Raw genomic sequence first — 25,467 nt, 5'->3', positions numbered from 1 at the left:
AGAGTTGCTATCTCTGTAATAATGCCTTGCCCTTCTGTTCCAATTCTTAAGTACCAAACAGGAAATGTAGGAGAGATTCACATTCTTAAAAAAGATACAGTATGGAACGGGAAAGCACTGCGACAACATGATGCTGTGGGTTGTTTGGATAGTCCAGCCCTCACTGGAACCTTTTCATCCCCGTTTGTCATGCAGGAAGATGAGGAACCCATGTTGGCTCAGCTTGGAACACAGAATGTCTTGCAAGCCCTTAATGTACCACATAAGTGCATACAGTTTTACCAAGACCTGTGGAGGTCAGGCCATTGTCTGCAGCATATCTGCTGTTTTGTAAGCTTGGTTTGCTCTTAGTTAGTCTGGCATTCCTGCTGGCCATCCAAAATTCTGTTGTATCCTCTTGATTGCAGTCCATAATAATAAGGCCTTATCAGGAAGCACTATTTATGCCTTCTTGCTTAGGTTGATTAGTATTTGATCTTTGACCATCAATAGAGATGAGTGCATATGCTCACGTAAGTTGATCTGTGGTACTGCATGTGCTGCCTTTCTTGTTGATTATACTGCTTATATGAGTGAGCTGTTAAATGTACTTGTCAATGATGGAAGGTAACATGGATGGCATCTTTGCATAATGCACTTTAGCTTTCATCATGCTAAAATGCCTGCATTTCTCTTCAGACTACCTTTCCCTCTCATGTACTAGATAGAATGTTGTTATCCTTATAGCTCATTTGCACTTGTGGCATTCCTCTGAGCACCTGTTCTGCCCTTCATTCTCAGGCTATGCCTGCACTGTCACACTCCTGGCTGAAGCAGGAGGAATGGTAGCAAAAGACATAGTTCTGCTAAATGGAAATGATGCAGCCTGAGCCTGTCACAATCCCATGCAGGCACCACTCCTGCTGTAAACCACGGCGATGGCACATCATATACATGCTAGATCATGAACAAGAATAAATTTGTACAGATTTTGCAAAGAAAAAAAATAAAACCTCACTGAATTTCACAGAGATGTGGGGGTTTTTCATCCTTAATTCATAGAGAAGGAGCTATTACCAATATTACTTATTCTTCAGAATGCTCAGAGTAGTCCCTCATCAAAGCACTGTAAAGGTTGTGATCTGCTTAGGGCGGAACAGCTAATCAACCCTCAGGATCATTTTATGAGCCCTAGAAATTGACTGTTTCCAGGAAGAGCTCCACATCTTTGTGAACACTAAGGCAAGAAATATGCAGTGGAACACCCCCCCCCTTCCATGGGTGTGTATGTGTGTGGCTTCACTGGCTGGGGTTCTGTCTTCAGCCAGGATTGTGGAGTTTCTGCTGCCCAGCTTTGTTGCAATTTTCCAGGTTCCATTCTTGCTTCTTTGCTTGCCTGTCTACTTTGGGCCAAATCTGCTGACAAAGGAGGAGAGTAGCAGTAGCAGCTGCTGCAGCAGCAGCAGCTGCAGCTACTGTCACTGCTGGCTTACCCTTTTGGGGCTCTCTTCCTCTGACCGCAGTGGGATGGTGTTGGTGGTGAGGAGGAAGAATAGAGGATATAGTGCAAGCAGTAGCAGCAACAGTGGCAACTCTTCCTTATCACTATTTCTGGGTTGGGCCCAAAAAAGAAGCAGGAAGAGAGAGAAAAGATGGGGAAAGGGGCTGGCAATAGCAGCAAGGAGGAAAAGTCCCCACCAAAATAATCCTGCAGCAATTTCGGGAGTGCTCTGGCAGTGAGGTGCCTCCATGCTAGGGGATAAATCTCAGTTAGTGCCTGACAACGCTGATCTCAATGTTGGTCCTGGCTTTCTGTCTGTCCGTATGTGTGTTGTCTATATAAAAGTGCATTGTGGGATGCCAGGATGAGAGTTCCTTGGAAAGAGGAGTAGCAGGTATGAGAATATGAGCTTGCAATGGAGGTGTTGGTGATCTGTGTTTGTGACTGTTCAGAAGCAAGGAACAAAGCTGTGTACCATTAACTGGCCCTTAGTCTTGTCCCATAAGCTTGAACTCAAAGTTATCTGCATCCAGAAATGAAACCTTATGTTTTGCTTCCCACTCCCTTCCTTAAAATGTGTACTAGCTCAACAAACACACTGGATTCTTGTTTGGGAACACATGGCCATGCATAGATCCTTACCACTTAGCATATGCTTTACTTTCCTCTGTCTGTTGTATAAGGAAGACACTTGCTGCTTCAAAACTACAGCCTCTGAGCACCATCCATGTGCTAATATTAGTAAGCTCAGTGTTGTGGAGATTCTACACTGTTGAGCAAAACAAGGACTTGAATTCACTGTGTGGCATAAAGTGCAATTTTGAGAAAGAAAGTGAATGCAACTCCAAAGTTTCAAATCATTTCAGTTTTACTGGTACAGAGTGCATTAATTTGTATGCTTCCGTTTCTGATATGGCTAGATATTAAGGTATACTTTAGGACCTGGCAAATATTCCCAAATATAGAATAGGCCCTTGTTCTTTCTGTTCTCTTCTGTACATTTTCAATGCAGGAGAGTCTGGGGGATCTTTCCAAGTTCATTCTTAGAACATCTGAAAAAGAAAACAGGATCCTCTTCATAGACTGATGAATTGACTTCCATGCTGTTCCTAATCAATATAGTAGAGCTGGGAAGGAGAGGCTTCAAGGTTCTAGTTTTGGTGTACAAAGCCCTATACGGCTTGGGACCAGGATACCTGAAAGACCGTCTTACCCCTTATATACCCAGTTAATCACTGCACTCTGCAGGTTGAGGGCCTCCTGCAGATACCATCTTATCAGGAGGCCCATTCCGCACAACATAGAAATGGACCTTTAGTGTGGTGACACCTACCCTGTGGAATTCCCTCCCCTTAAGTATTAGGCAGGCGTCATCTCTGTTATCTTTTTGGCACCTTTTGAAGACTTTCCTCTTTCAACAAGCCTTTTAAGTTGAGACTTATCCCAGTCTGCGTCTGTGTTGGAATTGCTTTTTAATATTTTTTTTAAACAATATGTTTTTTAACCCTTTAAAAAAGATGTTTTTAAAGCTTTTTTAAAAAACATGTTTTTAAAGTTGTTTTGTTTTGGTGTATTCTAGGGTCTTTTTATGTTGTTTTGATGTGTTTTTAGCGCTTCTGTTTGCCACCCTGGGCTCCTGCTGGGAGGAAGGGTGGGATATAAATAAAATAATAAAATAAATAAATAAATAAATAAAAAGACAAAGCTGATCACTGTACTTTCTATAATCTGCATGGTGGAATCAAACCAACCTGCGTTACAGATGTTTATACACATTACTTAACATTTTAGAAATATAATGCTTGCTTTTCTTCTGTGGGGACTGGGAGAAGCCACATGCCAAAAGAAGCCAGAATGGGCATTGTGCTTCTTTATGGCAAAAATGAAAATGGTCAGGGCCGGTTCCAAAGGGCGGCCAGGTTGGGCACTGGCCTGAGGGCCCCACAGCTACAGGAGCCCCTGGGGGGCCCTCCGCTCCCCTTCTGTGATCTGTGGCATGAGCTGTGCCGCGGATAGCAAGACAAGAGCTTCCAAGCCACCCGCCGCCACCCGCCACCATCCCCCCGCTTCACCTACCTTTCTCTGCTGTTCTTTGCGACTGCGCGCACTGCACGTGCAGGGTTGCCATCAGTTAAGATGGCGGCCGAGGTTTCCGTAAGGGACTGATTGGGAGTTAATGCATGTGTACTTGATTACTTTTGTTCCCAATGCTGTTAAAGTGATATTGCTGGAGACTGGAAGATCAGTGCTGATAAAACATATAGTTGGAACCAGCCATCATTCTACATGATACAGAGATTGGCAGTATACTCAAGAGTTGCTTCACACGGTGATATCTGAGCATAATTTCTTTGTTAGAAATCCGAAAGTAAACATATACCTGTTGTATGTGGGTAACACACACTTCAGTTGTGCTTCATGTATGGTAGTGGGGAGCTGCATTTGGCTAAGGTTTCCCATCTTGAGATGGCCACATCACATATTATTGCATATGAAGCTGCCTTTGGTCACACAAACCTTCTACGACAAAATGGTTGCTGCTGTGCTAAATTTGGTCTGGTATGAGCAGCTGTTCATGATAAATGTGCATGGTATAAACTGAATGCACTGAAGTCTTGGTACAGCTTGATACTCACTTGTTCAAGAATCAGAAGCTGAAAACAAACCCATCAGCCCAGTTTTCTGCAAACCTTTACCCACAAACAGCCTGACCTGTCTAGCTGGCTGTGTCTGTGGCCTAGTATACTTCCTCCACTCCGCCATTGTGAGTGGATGGGGAAGGAGTGAGTGTAGAATCTTTCACCCATTAAAAACATGGCCTACTACTAGTCCTCCCCCCTTGTTATGACACATTTGTCCAACTTCCAGTGTTTGAGGAAATGGAATGGCCAGAGCTAAAGCACTCAGCAGTTTAGACTGCCCTCAGAAAGACTTAACAATGAGGTTGTACAGTTTCCCTCCCCTCCTTTTTTTTAAATCCTCCCTTGCACACCATTCTGAGCCATCCTCCTGAATTTGCAACAGAAGGATGATGTAAAATGAAAACCATCCCTTCCCCCACCCACCCCAAGCCAATAAACCTCTTGTAAAATGAAACCACTGGAAAGGCATTCCAAAGGAAGGGGAAGGGAAGTGGCCTGGAAAATTGGTGATAACTACTTGGCAGATCTAGGTTTCCTGGGTTTCCATGGCCAAGGAGAAGGCGGGGAAGCAGAGAGGAATAGCATGAATGTTTTATATACCCCTTTCTTCCTTTTTGTTTCACATAGGCATTTCTGTAAGTGGGCCAAATAAAATGGATGAGGAAGAAGGGAACAGGATGGGAAGGGGCAGTGTTGAAAGAGAATTCATCTTCTTGGGGCTTATTTCTAATATGCAGTCTTGAGGTGCAAAGTAGGTGAGAAAGGGGTGTAAGAAGCAATATGCCTTTGTTGATACAAGTAAATAGGAAGCCAAGGCCTTCACGAGCTCCCAGGCCAACAGCTGTCCTTTAGGTTCTAGTTTGTTTACCTGCTATGGGGCTCCCCTTTCCCCCCCCCCGAAAGCTCCCCACCATTCTGGCCCAAGAAATTTTGTAGCCTGAAGTGAAGCCTAAATGCTTCCTTCCACTCTCACAAGGGCCAACACTTAAAAAAAAAAACCCTCTTGCTCCATCATTCAAACCCCCTGTTCCTGTCTTGATTTGTCTCCCCTCATGGTACCACTTGAAGCATGGCAGAGCCAGCCTTGGTTCCTCCTATACAAGTGAAATATTTGCAAGCGGCCAGTGCATTCGCAAGCCAAAATGTGTAGTTTGTAAGCCAATTGCACCTGCCAGTTGGGCAAGTTCTACCTTCCACCATCGTATTCCATGGAATTGCTGTCTGAGGACGTGACTGCACATCCTTGCTCGTTAGCATTGGGGAGGGACAGAGGGGTGACAGAAAGAAGAAGGGAAATGGAAGATTTGAACTCATGACCTTCTGTACCTTGGCCCTGTACAACATATTGCAAGGGTTTTATAGATGGTGCTGCGTGGATGTTTTCTCCTTTCTTCTGACCCCGTTCTCCCAAGGTGCTTTATGTATTCACATATACTTCCATATAACATGTAGCATCTACACCTTTTGTTCTGCTGATTGGGGACTCTGGAGACAGTCATAATAAACCCGTGTCAACAGTTCTATATAGATAACAGATGTTTCCACCCATCTGAAGTGTCACCAATGGGGTGTCTCATCACCATCAAGATTTTTAAGTTGTTTGCAGTGAAGAGGTAACCTAGCCTTAGTTTCCTGGATCCAGAGCCAGGAGGATTACTTGGACTGTTTGCTTGTTTTTTTATTATCATTATTTGTAAAGCACTTAACATTGGTAGAGGCTTCACAATTTTTTTAAAAAAAAGTTTTGACTAATTTTGAATGGAACTGTGATTGGAAAAAAGTTGATCCTCTGCTTCAGGTGTGGGGAACCTTCGGCTCTCTAGATGTTGCTGAACTATAACTCCCACCAGCCCTAGTAAGCATGACCAATGACCAGGGATGCTGGGAGTTGTATTCAGCAACATCTGGAGGTCCACATGTTAGCCGGTCCTGTTCCGCCTGAATGCTATTCATTGTTTCAGCCCATTTTTCTTGCTTAAGCTCCCTATCACAGGTCATACTTGACTAAGGGGGTACAATGGTGTTTGACGGTAGGGAAAGGGAATTTGGAATGGAGCGTTTTGAAGGTTGTAGAAATCTAGAGATGATCCCTGTCCTTTGTGTTGATTGGATGGCATCTCCAGGATGACAGATTAGATTTTGATTATTTCCAAGGGTAGGCAGAGTTGCAAATGTGATTTTTGTCAGCACTGCTCTCAACAAGCCAAAGTACTTCCATCGGGAATTTTCAAAATTTGAGTTTGCCTGGATGAGCAAGAAGGCCTACTGTTTGTTTGTTAAGAAAATACATTTTCTCTGTCTTTGTGTTTTGGTTTTTTTGCAGCAACTCTATTTCACCAAAATAGGAAGGCCAAGGAATGTAGGAAGCTGCCTTAAACCCAAGTCAGGCTGATGGTCCATCTAACTTGGTATTGTGTACTCTCACTGACAGTGGCTCCTCCAGGATTTCCAACAGGGGTCTGTACCACTTCTGCCTGGAGCTGTGAGGGGTTGAAAGCAGATGCTCTACACTGAGCTATAGCCCTTCCCTGAGGCATCTTAATAACAAACAAGTACTTAGCATGTTTTGAGTAATCAAAGTCCTTTTTGTACATTTCCTAAGTAATCTTACAATAGCCCCATAAGGCAAAACAGTATTATTATTCCCCTAGTGCACATGCTGAGAGATTTGGCCTGTTGCCTAAGGCTGGGTTCATGGCCACAGTGTCCTCTGAACAGGCAACTTTGCAGGCCATGCTCTTTTGGCCACTTCACTGCATCAGCCCTTCTCCTGCCCATGGACATTTCTGTTGAAGGGCTGCATCGTGGCATGCCCAGTGCTTAGGAAAGCCTCCCATTTTAAGTCCCTTTGACTTCTGTATTGTCATTTGCTTATTGTCTGTTATAATCACATACTTTTTTGGCAGATATGGAACTAAATCTTCTCAGCAGATGAGTTGATACAGGCAGCTTATAATAATCATGAGACCTGCAGGGTTCCACTTGATGTTTTTGGCCAGTAAAGCTTGAGCAGGAAGGAGGGGGATAAGGAAATGTGATAGATTGCTAGTCAATTTGAAAGGGGGAGAGAGAATTCACAAGGGCTAAAAGCACTAACGACAACTTCTATGACTTTCTTCAATCCAAGGTCATCTTAGCTATGTTAATAGGGAATTGGGGGTGGGAGGATTTTTTCCTTCACAGTGATAGCTGATGCATACCTTGGACATAAGCAATATGCAGTGAAGGAGTTGGGAGAGGCAGTGAAGGATGTAGCCAAGTTGCAGAAGCTCCTAAGTTATTGCAGGGCCTTAGCTTGCCCTCACTGGTTTTGGAACAGCTGCTGAAATTGCTCCTTTGACGAGGATGGCAGTCAAACTGCTGACATGTTGTACATGGAAACTCTAGGCTGCTGTGACATCACAGAAGGTAGGAAAACTGCAGTATCTCTTGCAAGTCTTCTGTAGGGACATAAGGTGAAGACCTGCATGTTGTTAATTTTCCAGACCATTTTTGAGATCCTAAGTGCTTAATCATTCCTATTTTACTTATACCTCAACCCTAAGGGTTGGAAGCAATCACCATTTATTATTACAATCGAATTTGATTAATGTGTTTTAACAGTCACAGTCATTTTATTTCATTGATTATATTTTTATCCCACCCTTCTTCCAAAGTTCTCCCCTTCTCTCCCCATTTTTTATGCTCACAACAACCCTGTGAGGTAGGTGTCAGGCTGAGAGTCACTGGCCTAGTGTCATCTAGTGAACTTCAGGGCTGAGTTGGGGTTTGAATCCTGGTGGTCCTTGTCCTAGTACAACACTGTCCAGTACACCAGGTGAGAAGAACATTAAAAAGCCCTGCTGAGTCAGGCCAAAGGCCCATCGTGTCCAGCATCTTGTTTCACTGTGGCTAATTGGATGCCTTTGGGAAGCTCACAAGCAGGACCTGAGTGCAACAGCACACTGTCACTCCTTCAGTTCTGTGAGGGTTTGGCTAGAGAAAGGATCCTGTCCTGGTCCGTCACCTTATGTGTTACATGGTTGTGTGGGGTTTTGAACCTGGGTTTCCCACCTCTGTCCTCTTTGCCACATTTGAAGCCCCATACAGGATCTTGGAGTGGGGGGGGGAGAATGTACTAACTACAGCAAGAGTAGCCAACATGGCACCCTTGATGTTGTTGGAATACAGTTTCTGTCCTCCCTGATGACTGGCCATGCTGAGTGGGACTGATGGGAATTAGAGCCCAACAACATCTGGAGGACACCACATTGGCTGGCTACCCTTGCCCTACTGCAGGGATGGGGAACCTGTGGCCCTTCAGATGTTGTTGGACTACAACTCCCAGTGGCCCCAACCAGCATGGCCAGTGGCCAGGAATGATGGGAGCTGTAGTCCAACAACATCTGGAAGACCATAGGTTCCCCATCCCTGCACTACAGGATGTAGCTGCGGATCACATATGCCACAGAGAGAAGCCTGCATTTCCCTCCATTCTGCTGCTTCCCTAGTATCCTACTGGGCAGGAAATTCCTCCAAGCCAACACCTGCCTGAGAACAAATTGATTCCTTTTGATTGGTATTCTGATGGTGAACCTGCTTAAGCCCTGGAAAACATAAGCAGACTGTAGTGGTTTTAAAAGGAAGGGAAACTTCAGCGGTCACTCCTCCCGTTCTAGCAAGGCTTGCTATTTCCCCTTGAAAGTGGGCCATTTATATTATACCCTGATGGGAGCATGCTGTGCATTTAAACACAATAAGGGAATCTTTCGGCCTCAGAACCGTTCCAAATATTTACATTGCTGACTGATTTAAATTGTGAGACAGGGTGTCTGCAGCTGGCCTGACGGACAGCCCACATGCCAGCTGTGCTGCTTTCCCCCTGCGTTTCCCTTCCCCTTTTCTGTTGCATATATGGAGGGAACCCCAGGCAACATTTCCCTGATAGATTTTGAATATGTGGCTAAAAGGCAGGAGGCATGGGATGTTTTGGACTACAACCCCCATTGGCCCTGACAGTTGGCCATGCTGTCTGGTGCTGATGAAAGTTGTAGTCAAAAACTTCTAGAGGGCACCAGGTTGGGGAGAGCTGCCCTAGAGTGGGGAGTTGGCAGGTAGTAAATAAATTTATAAAGGGTATTGCAACAAAATTTCTTTTTTTGTTTAAAGCATCAGGCTGATCATGAATGGGGATGGCGTTGTCTTTAAAGGCTAAGCATCCCGTCTCCTTTGAGAAACCTGACAGACAACTTTTGCTTGCATCCTGATCACTATGTTTCAGGGTTGGACTTGGCATATATCAAGCTGAATAATAACCATTCTCCCCCCCCCCCCCGCATGCTGTCCTTTGGTAAAGGTAAAGGTGTCCCCACACTTGTAGTGCGAGTCGTTTCCGACTCTTAGGGTGACGTCTTGCGACATTTACTAGGCAAACTGTATATATGGGGTGGGATTGCCAGTTCCTTCCCCGGCCTTTCTTTACCCCCCAGCATATGCCGGGTACTCATTTTACCGACCACGGATGGATGGAAGGCTGAGTGGACCTCGACCCCTTTTACCGGAGATTCGACTTCCTCCTTCCTTCCTTTGGAATCGAACTCCGGCTGTGAGCAGAGCTTCGGCTGCATTACCGCCGCTTACCTAAAATAGGAGATGATCCTAGAGGATTGTGCTTGAGGATTTGACATCTCTTAGCCCTACAGTTCAGTAGATTTCTGCAGCAAGCACCCCCAGCTTGAACTACACATGTACTGTATAATTCTAGTAAGAATGGATACTGCTAAATGCACCTTCTACCTATCTTAAGATTTGAGCTCTTAGAATGAAGAAAAAACATCCTTTTGGGGCAGTTTGGAAAGTGCCTGCTGTGCTACTTTGCAATAATCATAACAGCAATGTATCTGCAAAATGCACTAGGGAAGATTTTGTATATAATAGAGAATTAAGAACTGCACCAAGTTGTATCTGCCAAAGAAGTGATCTGAAGGATATGTTGTGATGCAAAGTGACCCTGATTAGTTTTGTTGTGTCTGATTGCTTTAGGCACGAATCAGAATTTTGTGAGGAGCCTTCCAATCGCTGACACTGGTTTATAATGTGGAAAGTCTTATAGTTGCCACCTTGGATTTCTACCAGCAGTGCTGCCTTGTCTTAGCTTTTGAAAATAATACATTTTACCTCTTGGCTGCTGTTCCAAGAACTAACAACTGGTTTTACTTCTCTGTCACTGGTCTTTAATTAATAGTAAATTGGGATCTACATGTGGATTGTTTTGGTGTTTACCTAAGAAGGATCACACAAGTGGCGCCACAATAAAAAAGAGAACTTTTTTAAAAAAGAGAGAGAGTGTGTGTATGGTAGAAAGACTGAGCAGGGGAGAAGTAGGGAAAAAAGACTGAGAGTATGCCTACTCCAGGGGTGGAAAACTCTCCAGATGTTGTTGAACTGCAGTTCCCATCAGCCTCAGCCAGCAAGGCCATTGGTCTGGGATGATGGGAGTTGTAGTCCAACAACATCTAGGGTGCCACAGGTTTACCCATCCTTGGCCTACGCTATACAAATTTATACCAGTGCTATAATAGTTGAACTATATCTATATAATATATATATTGTTATGAGCATGGGGGTTGGAATGGATGATCCCTGTGAGTCCCCTTTCCAGCCCCTGATTTGGAATCCTATGCTTTGGAATGAGGAACTCGTTCTGCTGGTCAGATGGGTCTCTCCTTTGTTAAGCAAATAAGAGTGGCCAAGTAAGATAATGGGCCTATCAGTTGCCCAGTAACGGTGAATGGGCCAGGAAGACCCTTTTGTCATTGAAACGCTTCAGGAGAGCATCCCCCCCCTTCCTGGAGCACAGCAGAGGCTTGTAGTTTGAGTGTGTCTAAAGAATTGCTGGGGACTGGAGGCAGGCAGAGAGACTGGCTCTCTGCACCATGGCATTTGGGGTGCCTGCTGTAGCCCTGATGGAAAAGCTGGATATTGGACTGCTGATGTCTTGAACACCTTCCATCTTAAGCTCAGGTTGGAATGTGTGTAAATAAATAAACCATATTTCATAAAGACACCACAGTCTTCGCTGACCTTCTTCCCAAAGGAAACCAAACCCCAGACGAGCGCAGGGTCCCCTGAGGTCTCACCGCTCGGAGATTGGGGAGGCGTGCAACAATATTTTCTGGGAATTGTAGTTTAATGCAGGTGTTAGAGATTTCACACCCTCCTCCTTGAACTACTAACTCCCAGGAAAACAAATGCCTGTTAAATCAATATATCTTCCGTATAGATAGTTCCTCAGAAGGAATATATATTATATTAGAAAATGTAAATCGCATTGCATGTTATCTATTAAAAAAGAGTACTAGTGTTTAAGAGCAGAATGTCAAAATCCCTTGGATGCGATCTGCTTCAGACATATGATTTTCCTACACAGAAAGTACACGTACTGACAAAAGCATGTGAAAGCCTCATGCAAATGTCAATGTCTGATGGCTGCAGGCTGTATTTAAAAGATATTGCAGAGTGTTACTGTTTCAAATAAAAAGATAGATGTGGTGATTATGAGAGAGACACTGTCTACAGCCTTCATACCTTTTCATTCTCAGTTAGTAGCACTCTCAGTGTTGGAAAAAACAAACACCTGAAGTAGTCCTAAAGTGGCAACTTCTCTGGGCCAAAAGAATTTATCTCAAGAGTTTGTGCTACAAATATATATATATATCTTCATTAATCCCCATGAGATATTTGTCAACAGTGTGATTTAGTAGCCATTCTCTTTCAGTATGCCCAGTGCAGTTGACCATCTCTTTCCTTGTGACAAAGTGTGATAGTGGGGTGTGTGTGGAGGGAGAGAGTGTAGTAGGGCTTCTTTGTCCTGTTTTGATGGGATAATGGAAGTTCTTATTGTTAAAGAGCTGTGACTCAGTTGTCTGCAGTAACCTTGTTTCCACGATCAGATATCAGCCCTTGGCTCTCAGATTGCACAGCACTAGGTCTGAGGGTTGGGGACATGATAATAAGTCTTTTGAGGTCTCATGTTTTCAGCTCCCTTCATGATTCAGAGCCACTGCAGACCATAAAAGGGAGCTTATGAAGTCAGGATTCAATTCTCTCACAAATATAACCTTTCTGTGTCTGTATTCAGTTGGTTGAATACGTCATCCAAATACCTAACAGAGTGGTGCTGAGAGCCTTTATGAGGAGTAGGAACCTATGAGTAGCGACCTGGTGAGATCCAAACAAAGAATTCAGAAGTACATGATGGTAGTTAGGTCCTGATGGCATATGGAGAGTCCTGAGTGTCTCAGCTTAGCCCCAGTGGTTGTGTAAAGTGATCATCCTTTGCTAAAGGCTCAAACTTTTTTCCCCATGTACCTCCTCCCTCCACCTTGCCAGCCTTACAGATAATCATTCAAGAGCGTGGTCATCTGTGTTCTGCTGCACTCACCTGAGTAGTTCTGCCTGCCTGCCTTCTTAGTTAACCATTTAAGTCAAAAAGAAGACGAGATGAGATAGGGTAGTGCTGTGTTCCCAGCTTACTACTCTCAGCTGTAAATAGCTGAAATAGGCTCTCTTGTTAGGCCATTTGTGCAGGTGGGGAAATAAGGCTGCAGTGATGTTGCCCAGGGCAATTTCTGCTTGACTCAGGCTGTGAACATACTAGGCACCAAATCGAAGCATTTCCGTTAGCCGCATCTGGAGGGGGAACAGGTTGATCTGCCAATCAGCTGCGGAATCTGTGAAGCTGAATTTTAAAAAATGCACTCAAGTGGCTCCCACCAGGCTTTACAGGAAAAAGAGGCAGAGTTTGACTAGTGTCTTGTGGCCCTGTTTCCAGAAGAGAGAGGTGGAGGCACACTGGAACCAGCAGAACAGTGTGTCTCTATTCTCAGATGAGCGAATGGGTGGCAGACTGCATATCTGCTCAAAACCCAAGTGTCTTTTCCTAATGAGCATCTATCATCCAAAATACTCCTGGGCTTTGCACTGAGTATAAAGAGAAGTAAGCCAGTGCCCCATTCCCATTGAAGATTGTTGTCTCATTACAGACTCTGGACTCACGTCCTGTGGCAGAAATATTAAGAATCTGGATGCAGGCTTCTGGTCGTAGCCTCACACGTTCTGTAGTGCAGGGGTGGGGAACCTTTTTTCAGCCTGGGGGCTGCAGTGTGTTCCCTTCCAGGCAACATTCCAGGGGTCACATGCAGAGCTTGGAAAAGTTATTTTTTTGAACTACAACTCCCATCAGCCCAATCCAGTGGCCATGCTGGATGGATGGGGCTGATGGGAGTTGTAGTTAAAAATAAATAAATTCCAAGCTCTGGTCACATGCCAGTGGTAGGTGTGGCCAGAGGCAAAGGTGGGCAGAGCAACAAATGTGAAATGTGTCTTTGTACAGTACAGGTTTTTACACTTAGACACAGACACACACACACTCCTCCTCCTCCACCCAGGCAAGCAAGAGACATGATCAGAGTTCAAGGGCACATTCCAGCCAGGCAAAAACACTGAAGGACAGCATGAAGCAAAGCCAGGGAGGGATGTGGCCTAGGGTGAGTGGGTGTGGCTAGGATGGGGATGTGATATAGGGAGAGTCCCAAGGGCCAGACAGAGAGACTTGGAAGACCACATTTGGCACCTGGGTGTGTGGTTCCCCACCTGTGCTATAGTGTGTCTTCTCTGAAGGATGGCTTCCTCTTTCACACGCACATATTCTCAGGCATCCTCAGGTTTTAAAGGTTTCTCCCCCTACCTTTATCCTGCCGTGAGATAAGAGGTGCAAATGCAGCCCAAGGCAGAAGGGCCATTTAAAATAAAAACACACAGCAGGATTTTCCTTTTAAAGCTGCTCATTGGCTCACAGGCATCCCAAAAGAAAAAGTGCATTTGACAGAAGGCAGACAGACTAGATCTTTCCCTATGATCCTTCTTGGCAGAAGATTCCATCCATCAGACAACTCGTGTTTGTACTTAGTTTGCTTGCTGTGCAATCCCCCTTGTCGTACTGATCTTTACCCTTCCCTACAAGCCACTGTGCTAGCTGGGGGGTGGCAGTAGTGATTGATTGGCCAGTTGGTTGCTCTCACTTTCCTCCCACCTTTCCTTTCTAGGGCAAAGATAAATCCATCTGGCTTCCTAGATTATTGTTGTTGTTGATGGTGATGAGGGAGAATGAGAGGAGAGTGCATTTACCAAGCTGTCAAACTCAGTGGGACATGTTTATGTTTGTTGCTATGAACAAGCTGTCTTGGGAGTGTATGGTTTCAGAGGGACTTTCCTGGGAGAGTCAGGGCTCTGTTAAGGTATGTGTAAATCCAAGGAACTGGTCAACTGCTGTTGGTATCCCACTACATTTGTACATGCTATATGATTATTGTGTATAAAGTTCCTGTATGGTCAGGGTTGCGTATGGACTATGATGGCAGGCAGCAAGACAGAGCGGTGGCCTTTGGATGATAAATCCAGTAGATGAAATCCAAGGACACGAGACTATTCAGCAGAGTAAGTAGGTACACAGGAGCCAAAGAGAAAGTTGGGGAAGGCAGACCGAGCTGGGATTCCAAAGATATAGTTGAAACAATGACCTGTTTTGCAAGTCACATTAAACCATGTTTTAAATGTTTTAAATTAACCTATGTTAATAAACCATGGCTTAGCATTGCATCTGAAAACAGTGCTTTACTATGGTTTGTCAACTATGGCTTGTTTGCAAAAATAAGCCATGGTTTGTTGTTGGCTTACTGAACTTAACTGTGGCCTAACATTACATGTGCATGTGGGTACCTCCTTAACTGTGTTTTGTATGGTTTATTTTGTTACCCTATCTAACTTACCCACCAAGCAACAGAGACACTAGGCAAGAGTGGATGGAAAATGAAGCTGCTCTCAGCACTGAGCTCCTCTTGCTGCTGCTTTCTCCTAAGCTGACGTCACTGCTTCTCTGCCTGGTAACAGGATCACAGTGGACAAAGCTATGCTCTACCTCCACTGATAGAGGCAGTATACCTCTGCATGCCAGTTGCTGGAAACTGCAGGAGGGGAGGTAAGCGCTCAGGTGCTCCTTGTGGGCTTCCCATAGGCAACTGGTTGGCCACTGTGAAAACAGGATACTGGACTAGATGGGCTATTGACCTGATCCAGGAGCCTTAAGTTCCTTTTCCCCATCTAGCTCTGCCCTGTCTCTCTTGCAGTTGACAGCTACACCTGGAGCTGGAGTTGAAAAACTTAAAGGAAACTTCTTTGAACTATCACGAAATACAAAAATAACATCCAGAAACAGAAAAGCAGCTGCTGAGCAAGGGTGGTGGTGATTCAAAATAGGGCTCTGTTCCCGACAGTTATGACAACTAACAGATGAAAGTACCTGAGTATATATTAGTAAAAGCAGTATTTCAACCCACCCCCCTCCAGCAACAGAGGGGAGTAGGTAGGGGATGGTTTCAGCATAGGTGCTTACTAAACTCAAAGCATAAATTCACAGTAACAACCAATTGTCAGTTGGGGAAAGAAAAAGAAAAAGTGCTGTTTCAGAGCGGAGGGGTGGGGGCAAAGGGTTGAGGAACTACAAGCCGCGAAGGAGTGTAGGCATTTATTTCTTAGGGAGGAACAGAAACGGAGAGCAACTGTTTAAAGACAGCTGCCGAAGATTGCCAAGGAAATTTCTGCACCCTCTCAGCCGACCCATGGAAAGGGAAGTGGTGGCATAGCGAGGGAGTGCCAGCAGGCGGAGAGCTGCAAATGGGCATAGGGTGGAGAGACAGCTGAGGGTGGGAGTAGGCGTAGGACCTTAAGGGCTGTCTGGTTCCCTATGCACCTTGATCACTGAAATCTTCAGATGGAGCACTTTGGGTGGGTTCCTCATGCCCCTGAGGTGTGGTCAGCCTTTAACAGGGACCAAGCCTTTCGTTTGGAAGGCCATGCCTGGTTGAACTCCTTGCCAATAGAATTCTGGCAGGAGTCATCCCTGCCTCCTCTTAGGCATCTTTTAAAAACTGTACTGTTCTGACACACTATTAGATTTTGTTTTTCTAAAACCAACCAGTTTTTATTGGCATGTTACCAGTGTTTTTACCAATGCTGTTGTATTCAGTTGTTATTGTTACATACCGCCTTGCTCATGAAAGTGTGTGTTATAAACATTTAAGTAAATAATAAAATAAGGAGAGCAGAATATGGCAAACCAAACTACCTGCAGAATGCCTTTTGGCTTCAGTGTGACTTGTTCAATAAACCACGGTTTCAGAATTTATTTTTAAGATGCACAAATCTAGTCATTATCTATTATAAAAAAACAGCCCATAAAATATATTTGTGCAGTTTGATCGATTTTAACAGTTATGAAGCTCTTCAATGGATTATTGTGGGTTAGTAATCAGTAACTAGAGGCCCTTGGGCCAAACCTGGACCTCCAGAGTATCACTAGTTGGCCTGGCAGTTGCTAGCACAGAAGAAGAGGGAGAGAGAGATGTGGAGGGACTGGTGGAAGTGGGACTGGCTGGCAATCCATTTTGCGGGATGAAGGCAGGTCTGACCCATTATCTTCCATCCCTTATTCCAAGTGGACCACCTATGATGCCAGTTGTTAACCAGGGTTATTGGTGCTGTCCACACTCTGGAACTTTCCACAGTGTGGCATTTCTGCCAGTGGACGTTTAAATGCCCTGTGGCTGTATGCACCAGACTTTCTTCAGCTTTATAACCATAAGTATCTTTGTCCTACTTCTGAGTGAACACCCCTCCGCTGCTGCCCTGAAACACATATGAGTTCTTTTACCATTTTTCTCTACAGGGTTTGGGTTACCTCCATATTAAATGCACTCCAGAAGGAAAGTACCTTGGGGTATGAATAGTTAATGTGATATTCTGCCATTTTTGCACCTTGGTCTCTGTACAGTCAAGTTGGATCCAGTACATGTGTTTTAAAACTCTGGATTCATTTTCAGTTGGGTGGCATAACAATACACATAAAGATATGTATGATTTGGGCTACTTGTTACATTTGTGTCCTGCCCAACCTGCCAAAGAAATCAGAAGAAGGTAAACTGGGGGAGAATTCGATGAATCTTCAGTTGTATCTGATCAAATGTTACAAAACGAATGTAACAAAACATGGCTCATGAAACAAAAGCGTATGCCAGAGGCTAGATCTTGATCTTGATCTCCTCCACGGGCCATTTTTACAGGTGGATGAGGCCTACCACCTGTCAATCACATAACATCACAATGATGTCAGGTAACCCAGACTATTTTTTTTAAACCGCTGCATCTGCGGAACCAGCAGAGCCTTCCTGCAGAGGAAGGTTCTTTGCATTGCTGGCTTCAATTTATGTCACTGATACAAAGGTCATGCTTAGGCTAATTTGGCCTGTGGGTCGGAGGTTCCACACCCCTTGATCTTCAAGGTGCTATAGGATTCTTTGTCACTTTGCTGCAATAAAGTGGGTTAGAGATAGTGAAATGTTTGAGGCTGCCCAGTGAGCTTAATGATTGAGCTGGGACTCCTTGGTCCAATTATTAGGAACTGCAAGGACTCAAACTGGGAACCTTTGGACCTCTGTGTGCAGCTGGTACATGTGGTAAACCACAGACTGAAGGATGGAAAGTCTGCTTAGCAATTTAAATACATTCAGGTTCTAGAGTGGCCCTGACCACCCTAATGACTCACTAGACACTTCCAAACAGGAAAGACTATAGAAGCGTTTTCTGACTGTTAAGTCTTGTTTGAGCAGCAGGAACTTCCTTGCTCTGGTATAAGATCTTCAGTTTGGCCTTTGGTCATGATGTGTACTTGGCCCTTGGCTCCCAACTTTTGACTTGCTCCTCCATTCTGCTTCCCATAGCTCCATCTTCTGGTCTGCTTCTCAGTTCTGATTCTTAGCTCCAGTTCTCTGGCTCATTTGTTGTTGTTGTTGTTGTTGTTGTTTATAACATTTGTATACCGCCCCATAGCTGAAGCTCTCTGGTTCCAAGCCCATCTACTATACATTATCATTGGGAACCATTATGAACATTATCTCATGAATGCAAAACCATTAGAAGTGTCACAGAAAACTCCCAGATGGGTTGGGAGATGTTTTATGAGAACCAATAGCATTTTCATTCTGTTCTGAAATCTCAGCAGGACTTGCTAGGTCAGGGCTGGGGAACCCCAGCCTGGGGGCCAAATGCACCTCTCCAGACCTTTCTTTCTCTGGCCTTCAGGACTCTCCCCAGGCCATGTGCCCTCTCCTGAGGCTACACTAGTCTTGCTCTGCACCCTCCTTGAGTGCTTTTGTCTGGCTAGAATATGTCCTTGAGCTGTGATGATGACTTTCGCTTTCTAGAAAGAGAGTGGAGAGTGGAGAGAGAGCTATGAGGTGTGGGTGTGCGTCTTTTGTGGGGCTAGAAAGCAGCCTGCGTAAGAATCATACCCGTTGCTGTGCTGCTTTTCCCTCTGCCCTCCACCTCTGATATGTGGCCTCCAGAATATTGCTCATAAAGTGTGGCCTTTGGGCTGAGAAAGGTTTCCCACCTTTGTGTTTGTGCTTGGTGTAGGTCTCACAGGAAATCTACCCCTCCTTTTTGTTGTTGTTGACGTTGATCTCCTGTAGCACTATGGGAGTAGAAGCATCCTTATTTATGGTATCCATTTGGCTGTCACTTTGGTTTTTTTTTCTTTTCAAATTACTGACAGATGTGATTGGCTCACCCTCCCTTGTTCCACATAGGTCATAGTGAGAATTGTCCTCCCACCATGTTAATAAAGGGATGTTTGATGTTAAGCCTTATTTGGCAGAGCCGAAAACAGATGGAGGGAACCCTCTTGGGAACTGAAGAGTACACAACAAACTATTTGTAACACAGGCAAGAAGATGGAGCTTTTAAAGGAGGAGGAGCCTTTTGACTTGTGTTCAGTGGATATTAAACAGTCATCATTGCCAGCGTGATTATTATTAGAGCTTGTGCAGTATACAGTGTAGTATTAATTGTTAGAGCATCAGGTTGAGATCTGCTTCAAATCCCTGCTTGGCCATGAAAGTCAGTCACTGTCTCTAAGTCTAACCTACCTCACAGGGTTCTTGTGAGGATAAAATCAGGAGTGGGAGAACTGTATTTGTATGCCACCTTGAGCTCCTTGGAGGAAAGGTGGGATATAAATGTAATAATAAATAAACTTAAAAATAATAATATTGTTGCTCCCATTGCCTTGTGAGAAGTTCAGGTCAAATATCGGACTTCTACAAGCAGCAAAGTATGGCTCCATCTGCAATGTACATTTAAAGCAGTATCATGCCACTTCAAACAGTCATGGCTTCCCCCAAAGAATCATGGGAAGTGTAGTTTATGAATGGTGCTGAGAGTTGTTAGGAGACCTCTAGTCCCTTCACAGAGCTACAGTTCTCAGAGTTTCCTTGGAAGAGGAACTGATTGTTAAACAATTCTGGAAATTGTAGCTCTGTGAAGGGAAAAAGGATTCTCCTAACAACTCTTAGCACCCTTAACAAACTACACTCCCCAGGATTCTTTGGGGAAGCCACGATTGTTTAAAGTGGTATAATAGGGCCTATCTTGTGGAAAACTGCAAGGCTTTTGCCATATCTGCTCAAACTTGGTACATGATTGAATGTGTAGTCTCAAAAGCCAGATATTTTCCCCATGCTCTGTTCTTTGCATAGACAAGCAATGTTTGAACTCTTTGTATTTTACAGACTGCCATGTACTTGATAAAAAAAGTCTAAGATTCAGATTTAAGAGATTAAGTCAGGCTTCAATGTGTCTGTATTAAACTCAGATTTCACTTTAGACGAAGGATTTTTTTTTTAAAAAAAACTTGCCATCTTGTTTTAAGAGTTGTACCATATATCCTCCGTGGCACAGAGTGGTAAGCAGCGATAATGCAGCTGAAGCTCTGCTCACGGCCGGAGGAAGTCGAATCTCCGGTAAAAGGGGTCGAGGTCCACTCAGCCTTCCATCCATCCGTGGTCGGTAAAATGAGTACACGGCATATGCTGGGAGGTAAAGAAAGGCCGGGGATGGAACTGGCAATCCCACCCCAGTCTGCCTAGTAAATGTCGCAAGATATCACCCTAAGAGTTGGAAACGACTCTCACTACAAGTGTGGGGACACCTTTAACTTTTTACCATATATTCACCTACTGTCATCAATAGACTTTTGACTAACAAGTCTATTGATTTCAGTGGATCTGCTCTATGACTGAGTAGTTAAATATAACCCAGTGTAAATAAAAGTAATTTCATATTAATTTTTAAAATCCATTAAAATAATTGCATTTAACCCATCCTTGTGTCCCTGACACTGGTACTGATTTTCTTAATTGGAGACCTTTTTATTTTTTTTTAATTAGAGGTCCTATTTTGCAAGCTAGTTCCTAATGAAATTTGGCAATGGTTACATACACAGCCTAACTCACAAAAGTTAGCAAAAGGGCAGAAGTAGGCATGGACTCCTACTGGGAGAAAGGGCAGGATATAAATCAAATCAATAAATAAATAAATAAATAAACAATTTCTCCAGGGACGTTTGAGGTATCTAATTGTTGATCATTTTTACTTTTCAGAATAAAAAGTTGGCAAACATCATTAACTGACACACACAACCAAATTAAATGCCTCATTTTGGGGATGCAAATCTGTTTTGGTTCTGTCAGAAGTGGACACATCTTGGAAGAAGGGGCTAGATTTAGCCAAGCTGATGGTAAAACTTGTTCAGGGATTTTTTGGAGTGCTTTCAGGTATATAATTATTCCCAACACATTTTGAGCCTTAGTCTTAAAGAGTGGTGAACTTTATAATTAAACCAAAGCAGCTGGATTGGCTAATCTGTAATGCCCATTTAATGAAAATGTGGTCTAAAATTCAAGGACAGAAAGATTTCTTTATCACTGAGATTAAATCAGAGAGGCTGATTCAGCTATCAACTTGAGGTGGGTTTGAGCAGATTCCATCTTCCTTGATTTATTCATTCCAGGTGTCGTCGTTAAAAATGGGTATTGCAAATGAATAGATCCAACTGGTTTGCTTATAAAGTTTTACATTTTGTAACCCTTTAAACACCTTAGAAATAAAGGGATGCAGTTTTTATCTATACAGCTCTCCCCTGCCCCCCCCCCATCCCTGGGACTTTTTAAGACTGTTTGAAGAACCCTCTTGTTGCCTTGATTTTGAAGATTCCATAAAGCCTGAAAATGTGGGTGGGAGAAGTGATTGGCTTAGGAAGGGTGAGCTTCCCATACCAAATCATGAACCCCTAGTTTGCCTCAGGCAGTTCTTTACTGTGTGCAGTCAGTATCCATCTTGATACTATACTTTCTGGCCATCCTGGGGGACAAGTAGAGGGAGGTTGGAGGTTCCTCATGAGCCTGTTCAGGAAGTCACTGCCACTTTCCACATATTACAGTACTGATGTGTTGTTGTCATTGTTGCTATTATTATGTGGGAAACAGGATTGGGGGAGGAGTTTACTCCCCCCTCTAATATCATGGTTCCAGTAGCATTCCCCCCCCATGGGGCAGCTACTTTTTAAAAGTGGGATATCTGACCATCAATCATGTCTAGTTGTGCCCAGTTTGAAAAACAAACATGGAACTGGTTGGGAGCTTTAAGGCACTCCATGCATCTCTGTCCAAACTCTGACTCTTCTTAGGTAGAGCAGGACAACACACTGGCTTGATCAGCAGAATGGGCCTGTCTGTATTTGGCTGGTTTTGTATATAATGCCAGGGCTGCTTCCCTGTGTGGAGGTCAGGAGACAGGGCCCTCTGGATCACACTGTGTTTACCTCCCATTAGTTGGCTTGGGGCAGAAAAAGCTATTTTTAAAAGGTCAGTATCTTCATTTCTTCTTCGAGTCTGCTACTTCCTGAAATCTCTCTCCCTCCTCCCACATTCCTTTCTTCTTTTCTTTTTTTTACTGAGCTGTTGTTATGGTGGGCGAAAAAAGAAGAGGGAAAGGAAGGCATACGTTTAGCAAAGCAACAGGAAATTGGAGGAGGGGGAAAGTGTGGTCAAGGAGCTGAGGCAGCCCTAAGCTCAGGATAATTTCTGTTTCCCCTGAGCTTTAGGGTCAGGGTTTGTCTGAAGTTATTTTTCCTCTGCTGACTATCAGAAAATATTCTCGTTCCTCAGCCCTGGGAGGAGGACATTTTTAACTGTCTCGAAAGAAAGAAAGAAAGAAAGAAAGAAAGAAAGAAAGAAAGAAAGAAAGAAAGAAGCCTGGCTTGGGAGTTCTTTCTTGCCAAGAGGTTTAATCTGTGTGTGTGCTCCCTCCCATATTCAGTGTTCAGTCTGAGGCAGGGAGGCCGCAGCTGGTGTGCTCTGGAGAGTTTAGGAAGGGTCTGACCACACAGTGGCTCAGAAATGCATGGCAGGACTTCACTAAACAACGCAGCATAAAATATAAAGGTGGCTGTTCCCAGGGAAACTGCTTGACCCAGAATGTCTCCACCAAGGAAGCTAATGAGGCATGTCTGGGTGTGTGGTCAGGAGGATGTGAGAGGTCTGCGCTGATCTCTTCCTGACATCTCATATCCAGTAGTGCAGTGGGATATTCAGAAGTGCAGGGTCCCTTCATGATAGTCACAGCTAAACCCCCTCACAGCCACACCCCTTCTAAAATAATACAACCTAATATTATAGAATAACCTGGCCAGGTTTGAATACTGCTTTCTGCTCCTCTGTCCTTGTTAATGCTTTCTCTTACAACAACAGACACCCCTAGGAGCCCTAGGAGAAGAGTGGCTTCCCAGTGGTTGACTTACCTCCTTTCACTCTGATTGGCTCCAATCAGCAGGAAAGGACAAGGAAACATGCTAGAAGACTCTTCTCAGTGGCTAACACACTCTCCTTTCATGCTGATTGGCTCCTAGAATGCTGGAGATGTAGGGATCCTGCTCCCAAAAAGGTAAAGGGTGTAAGACCCCTCAAGCCCCTGGATGACTACATCCCTGCTCATATCCCACCACTGGCCTTAAAAAGTTCCAGAAGCTGCCTCCCCAACCTTTCCCCCCCTTTCTCTGTGTGTTATACTTTTGGGTGCAGCAGCTACTTGTGCCTGGGGCTGCACACCTTGGTGGGTCCTGTGTGAGTAAGCGTATGCAAGGTAAGCAGTCTTTGGACTGGCTCAGAGGGGAACGTGATGTTACTTTTGCGCTGCCATTCCAAATCACACTGAGGCCTGCTTACAAAAACTTGGCTGGTTACTACAAGTCCGCTTAAGAAAATAGTCTTCCCCCTCCTCCTCAGCCTGTCACGCAACTCCCCAGCCCTAGAACCCCTTGCTTTTGTTCTCTTCTCCTATATGCCAGCTCTCTTCTCACAGCACAAACCTCCCCCCCACACACACACACAACAATTCAAGGCACTTGGTGACATTTTTTCCACCTTCCCTGAATCTTTGGCTCTGTCTCAGCTTTTTGCATCCCCCATTTTTCAGGCACAGCCTTGCTATTTCCTAGGTTTCCAGTCCCTTGGACCCTCCTCCCTACACACACACTACACACCCTACAAATCACACCTATGCAGACAACACAGAGTGATCAGCTTGGATTGCAAGTTCTCATTCAAATGCTTAACAGAAATAATTGAGATTGATTTGCAAACTTCCCAAGGCTAGGTTTGTTCATCCCTAGCTTAGAAGAATGTGTGATGCCATTGCCTCATTACCTCATTTGTTGGAGTTCTGTGGTGCTCATCTCTGGGGTTCTTTTTAGTTTATTGCTCAGTGCTTTTGAAACCCTCATTACTCACTGCGCTGTTGTCTTCATTTGATAGCAATAAAGATCTGATGTTTTCTGAGTGATAGTTTTAACTGAGCAGACACTTAACCTCTTTCAAAAGATAATATGTCTCATTACCTAGCAAATGCAGTATGTAAACATCCATTTATCTTAATTGGTGGTAATGCACAAACCAGGAAGGTTAAGTATAATGTTGCAAGCACACTGTGATATTTCGAGGCTGCAGTGACTGTGCTGCACAAATAACTGAGCTGCCAACAACATGCCACTGCGATGCTACAACAAAAGGCCTTGTCTTAATGGATGCTGTCTCGTGTACTCCGTTCACTGTGGCTTTGAGGCTTCCTGTCTTAACTTAAGACACCTCCAGGTGTGTTTGTAATGAAAAATTATGACAGTCATCAAGTAGCCCATAATTAAATATAGCCCAAATATGTTAAGTAATTATTTTAAAATAACAGTAGCGGCACTTTCCTCCCTCAATTTCCTTTTTCTGTGCTGTACAACCAAAATATCTAATTCAGCAGCTTCTGGTCAAGTACATTAGGTTGCATTTGGTTCTTTGTACAGCTTATTACATTGCTTAAATGCAGTCTGGTTGTGTTTTGCTGAATGAGCAAACTGTGATATAGGCCAGCATATCAGCTTCAGCAACGTGGTTTCTAGGCTATTGATCAAGTGGTACATGTTGAACACAAAGGAAGCTGTCTTTTAGTGAGTCAAAATATTGCTCATTTAGGTCAGTCTCATTTCTTCTGGCTGGCAGCAGCTCTTTCCGGTAGAGGAGATGCTGGGTCCCCCTCCCCTATGGAAACTGTTCTGCTTTGAGTATTCTCTCTCTCCGCTTAAGCTTCTCTCTGGAATCTTAAGCGGTTCCAGCTATAAGGCTCATTTCTCTGCAGTTCTGAATTTGATGATCCGCATTTTGTGAAGAAAAATAAACTGAGCCTGAATCCTAGCAAGATGGAGGCACTGTGGGTTGGTGGTTCCCGAATTTGGATAATTGGTCAGCTGCCTGCTTTGGATGGGGTCATACTCCCTCTGAAAGAGCAGGTCCATAGTCTGGGAGTGCTCCTGGATCCATCTTTGTCGCTAGAGGCCCAGGTGACCTCCATGGCTAGGAGTGCCTTTTACCAGCTTCAGCATGTAAGACAGCTGCAGTTGTTTCTGGACCGGGATAGCCTGACCACTGTTGTCCACACACTGGTAACCTCCAGGTTGGATTACTGTAATGTGCTCTGTGTGGGGCTGCCCTGGAGGTTGGTCCGGAAGCTACAGCTGGTGCAAAATGTGGTGGCGAGACTGCTCACTGGGGCAGGGTATCACCAACATATCACCCCACTACTGAAAGAATTGCACTGGCTGCCCATTTGCTACCGGTCCAAGTTCAAGGTTCTAGTTTTGGTGTACAAAGCCCTATACAGCTTGGGACCAGGATACCTGAAAGACCGTCTTACCCCTTATATACCCAGTCGATCACTGTGCTCTGCAGGTGAGGGCCTCCTGCAGATACCATCTTATCAGGAGGTCCATTCTGCACAATAGGAAATGGACCTTTAGTGTGGCAGCACCTACCCTGTGGAATTCCCTCCCCTTAAATATTAGGCAGGCGTCATCTCTGTTATCTTTTCAGCATC

At 44.4% G+C, this 25,467-nt stretch overlaps 1 protein-coding gene across 6 annotated transcripts in view; it reads left to right on the top strand.

Annotated features, from left to right (window-relative positions):
• Positions 1-25,467, top strand: part of SEPTIN9 (septin 9) — a 323,191-nt gene that overhangs the window by 172,256 nt on the left and 125,468 nt on the right. The window contains exon 1 of one of the 6 annotated variants that reach the window (XM_061616353.1): positions 7,479-7,530. The exons of 4 other annotated variants lie outside the window; for them this stretch is intronic. In XM_061616353.1, the coding sequence (XP_061472337.1) occupies positions 7,488-7,530 (43 nt within the window). In that variant the 5' untranslated portion in view covers positions 7,479-7,487. Of the gene's footprint in view, positions 1-7,478; positions 7,531-14,536; positions 14,599-25,467 lie in introns of those variants that run through there. One more of the 6 variants, XM_061616351.1, reaches the window with a different exon arrangement.

The sequence above is a fragment of the Rhineura floridana genome, chromosome 3 (assembly GCF_030035675.1).
Source record: "Rhineura floridana isolate rRhiFlo1 chromosome 3, rRhiFlo1.hap2, whole genome shotgun sequence".
NCBI lineage: Eukaryota > Metazoa > Chordata > Lepidosauria > Squamata > Rhineuridae > Rhineura > Rhineura floridana.
Note: the sequence above shows the minus strand (reverse complement) of the source record. Positions and strands in the feature narration are given on the sequence as shown.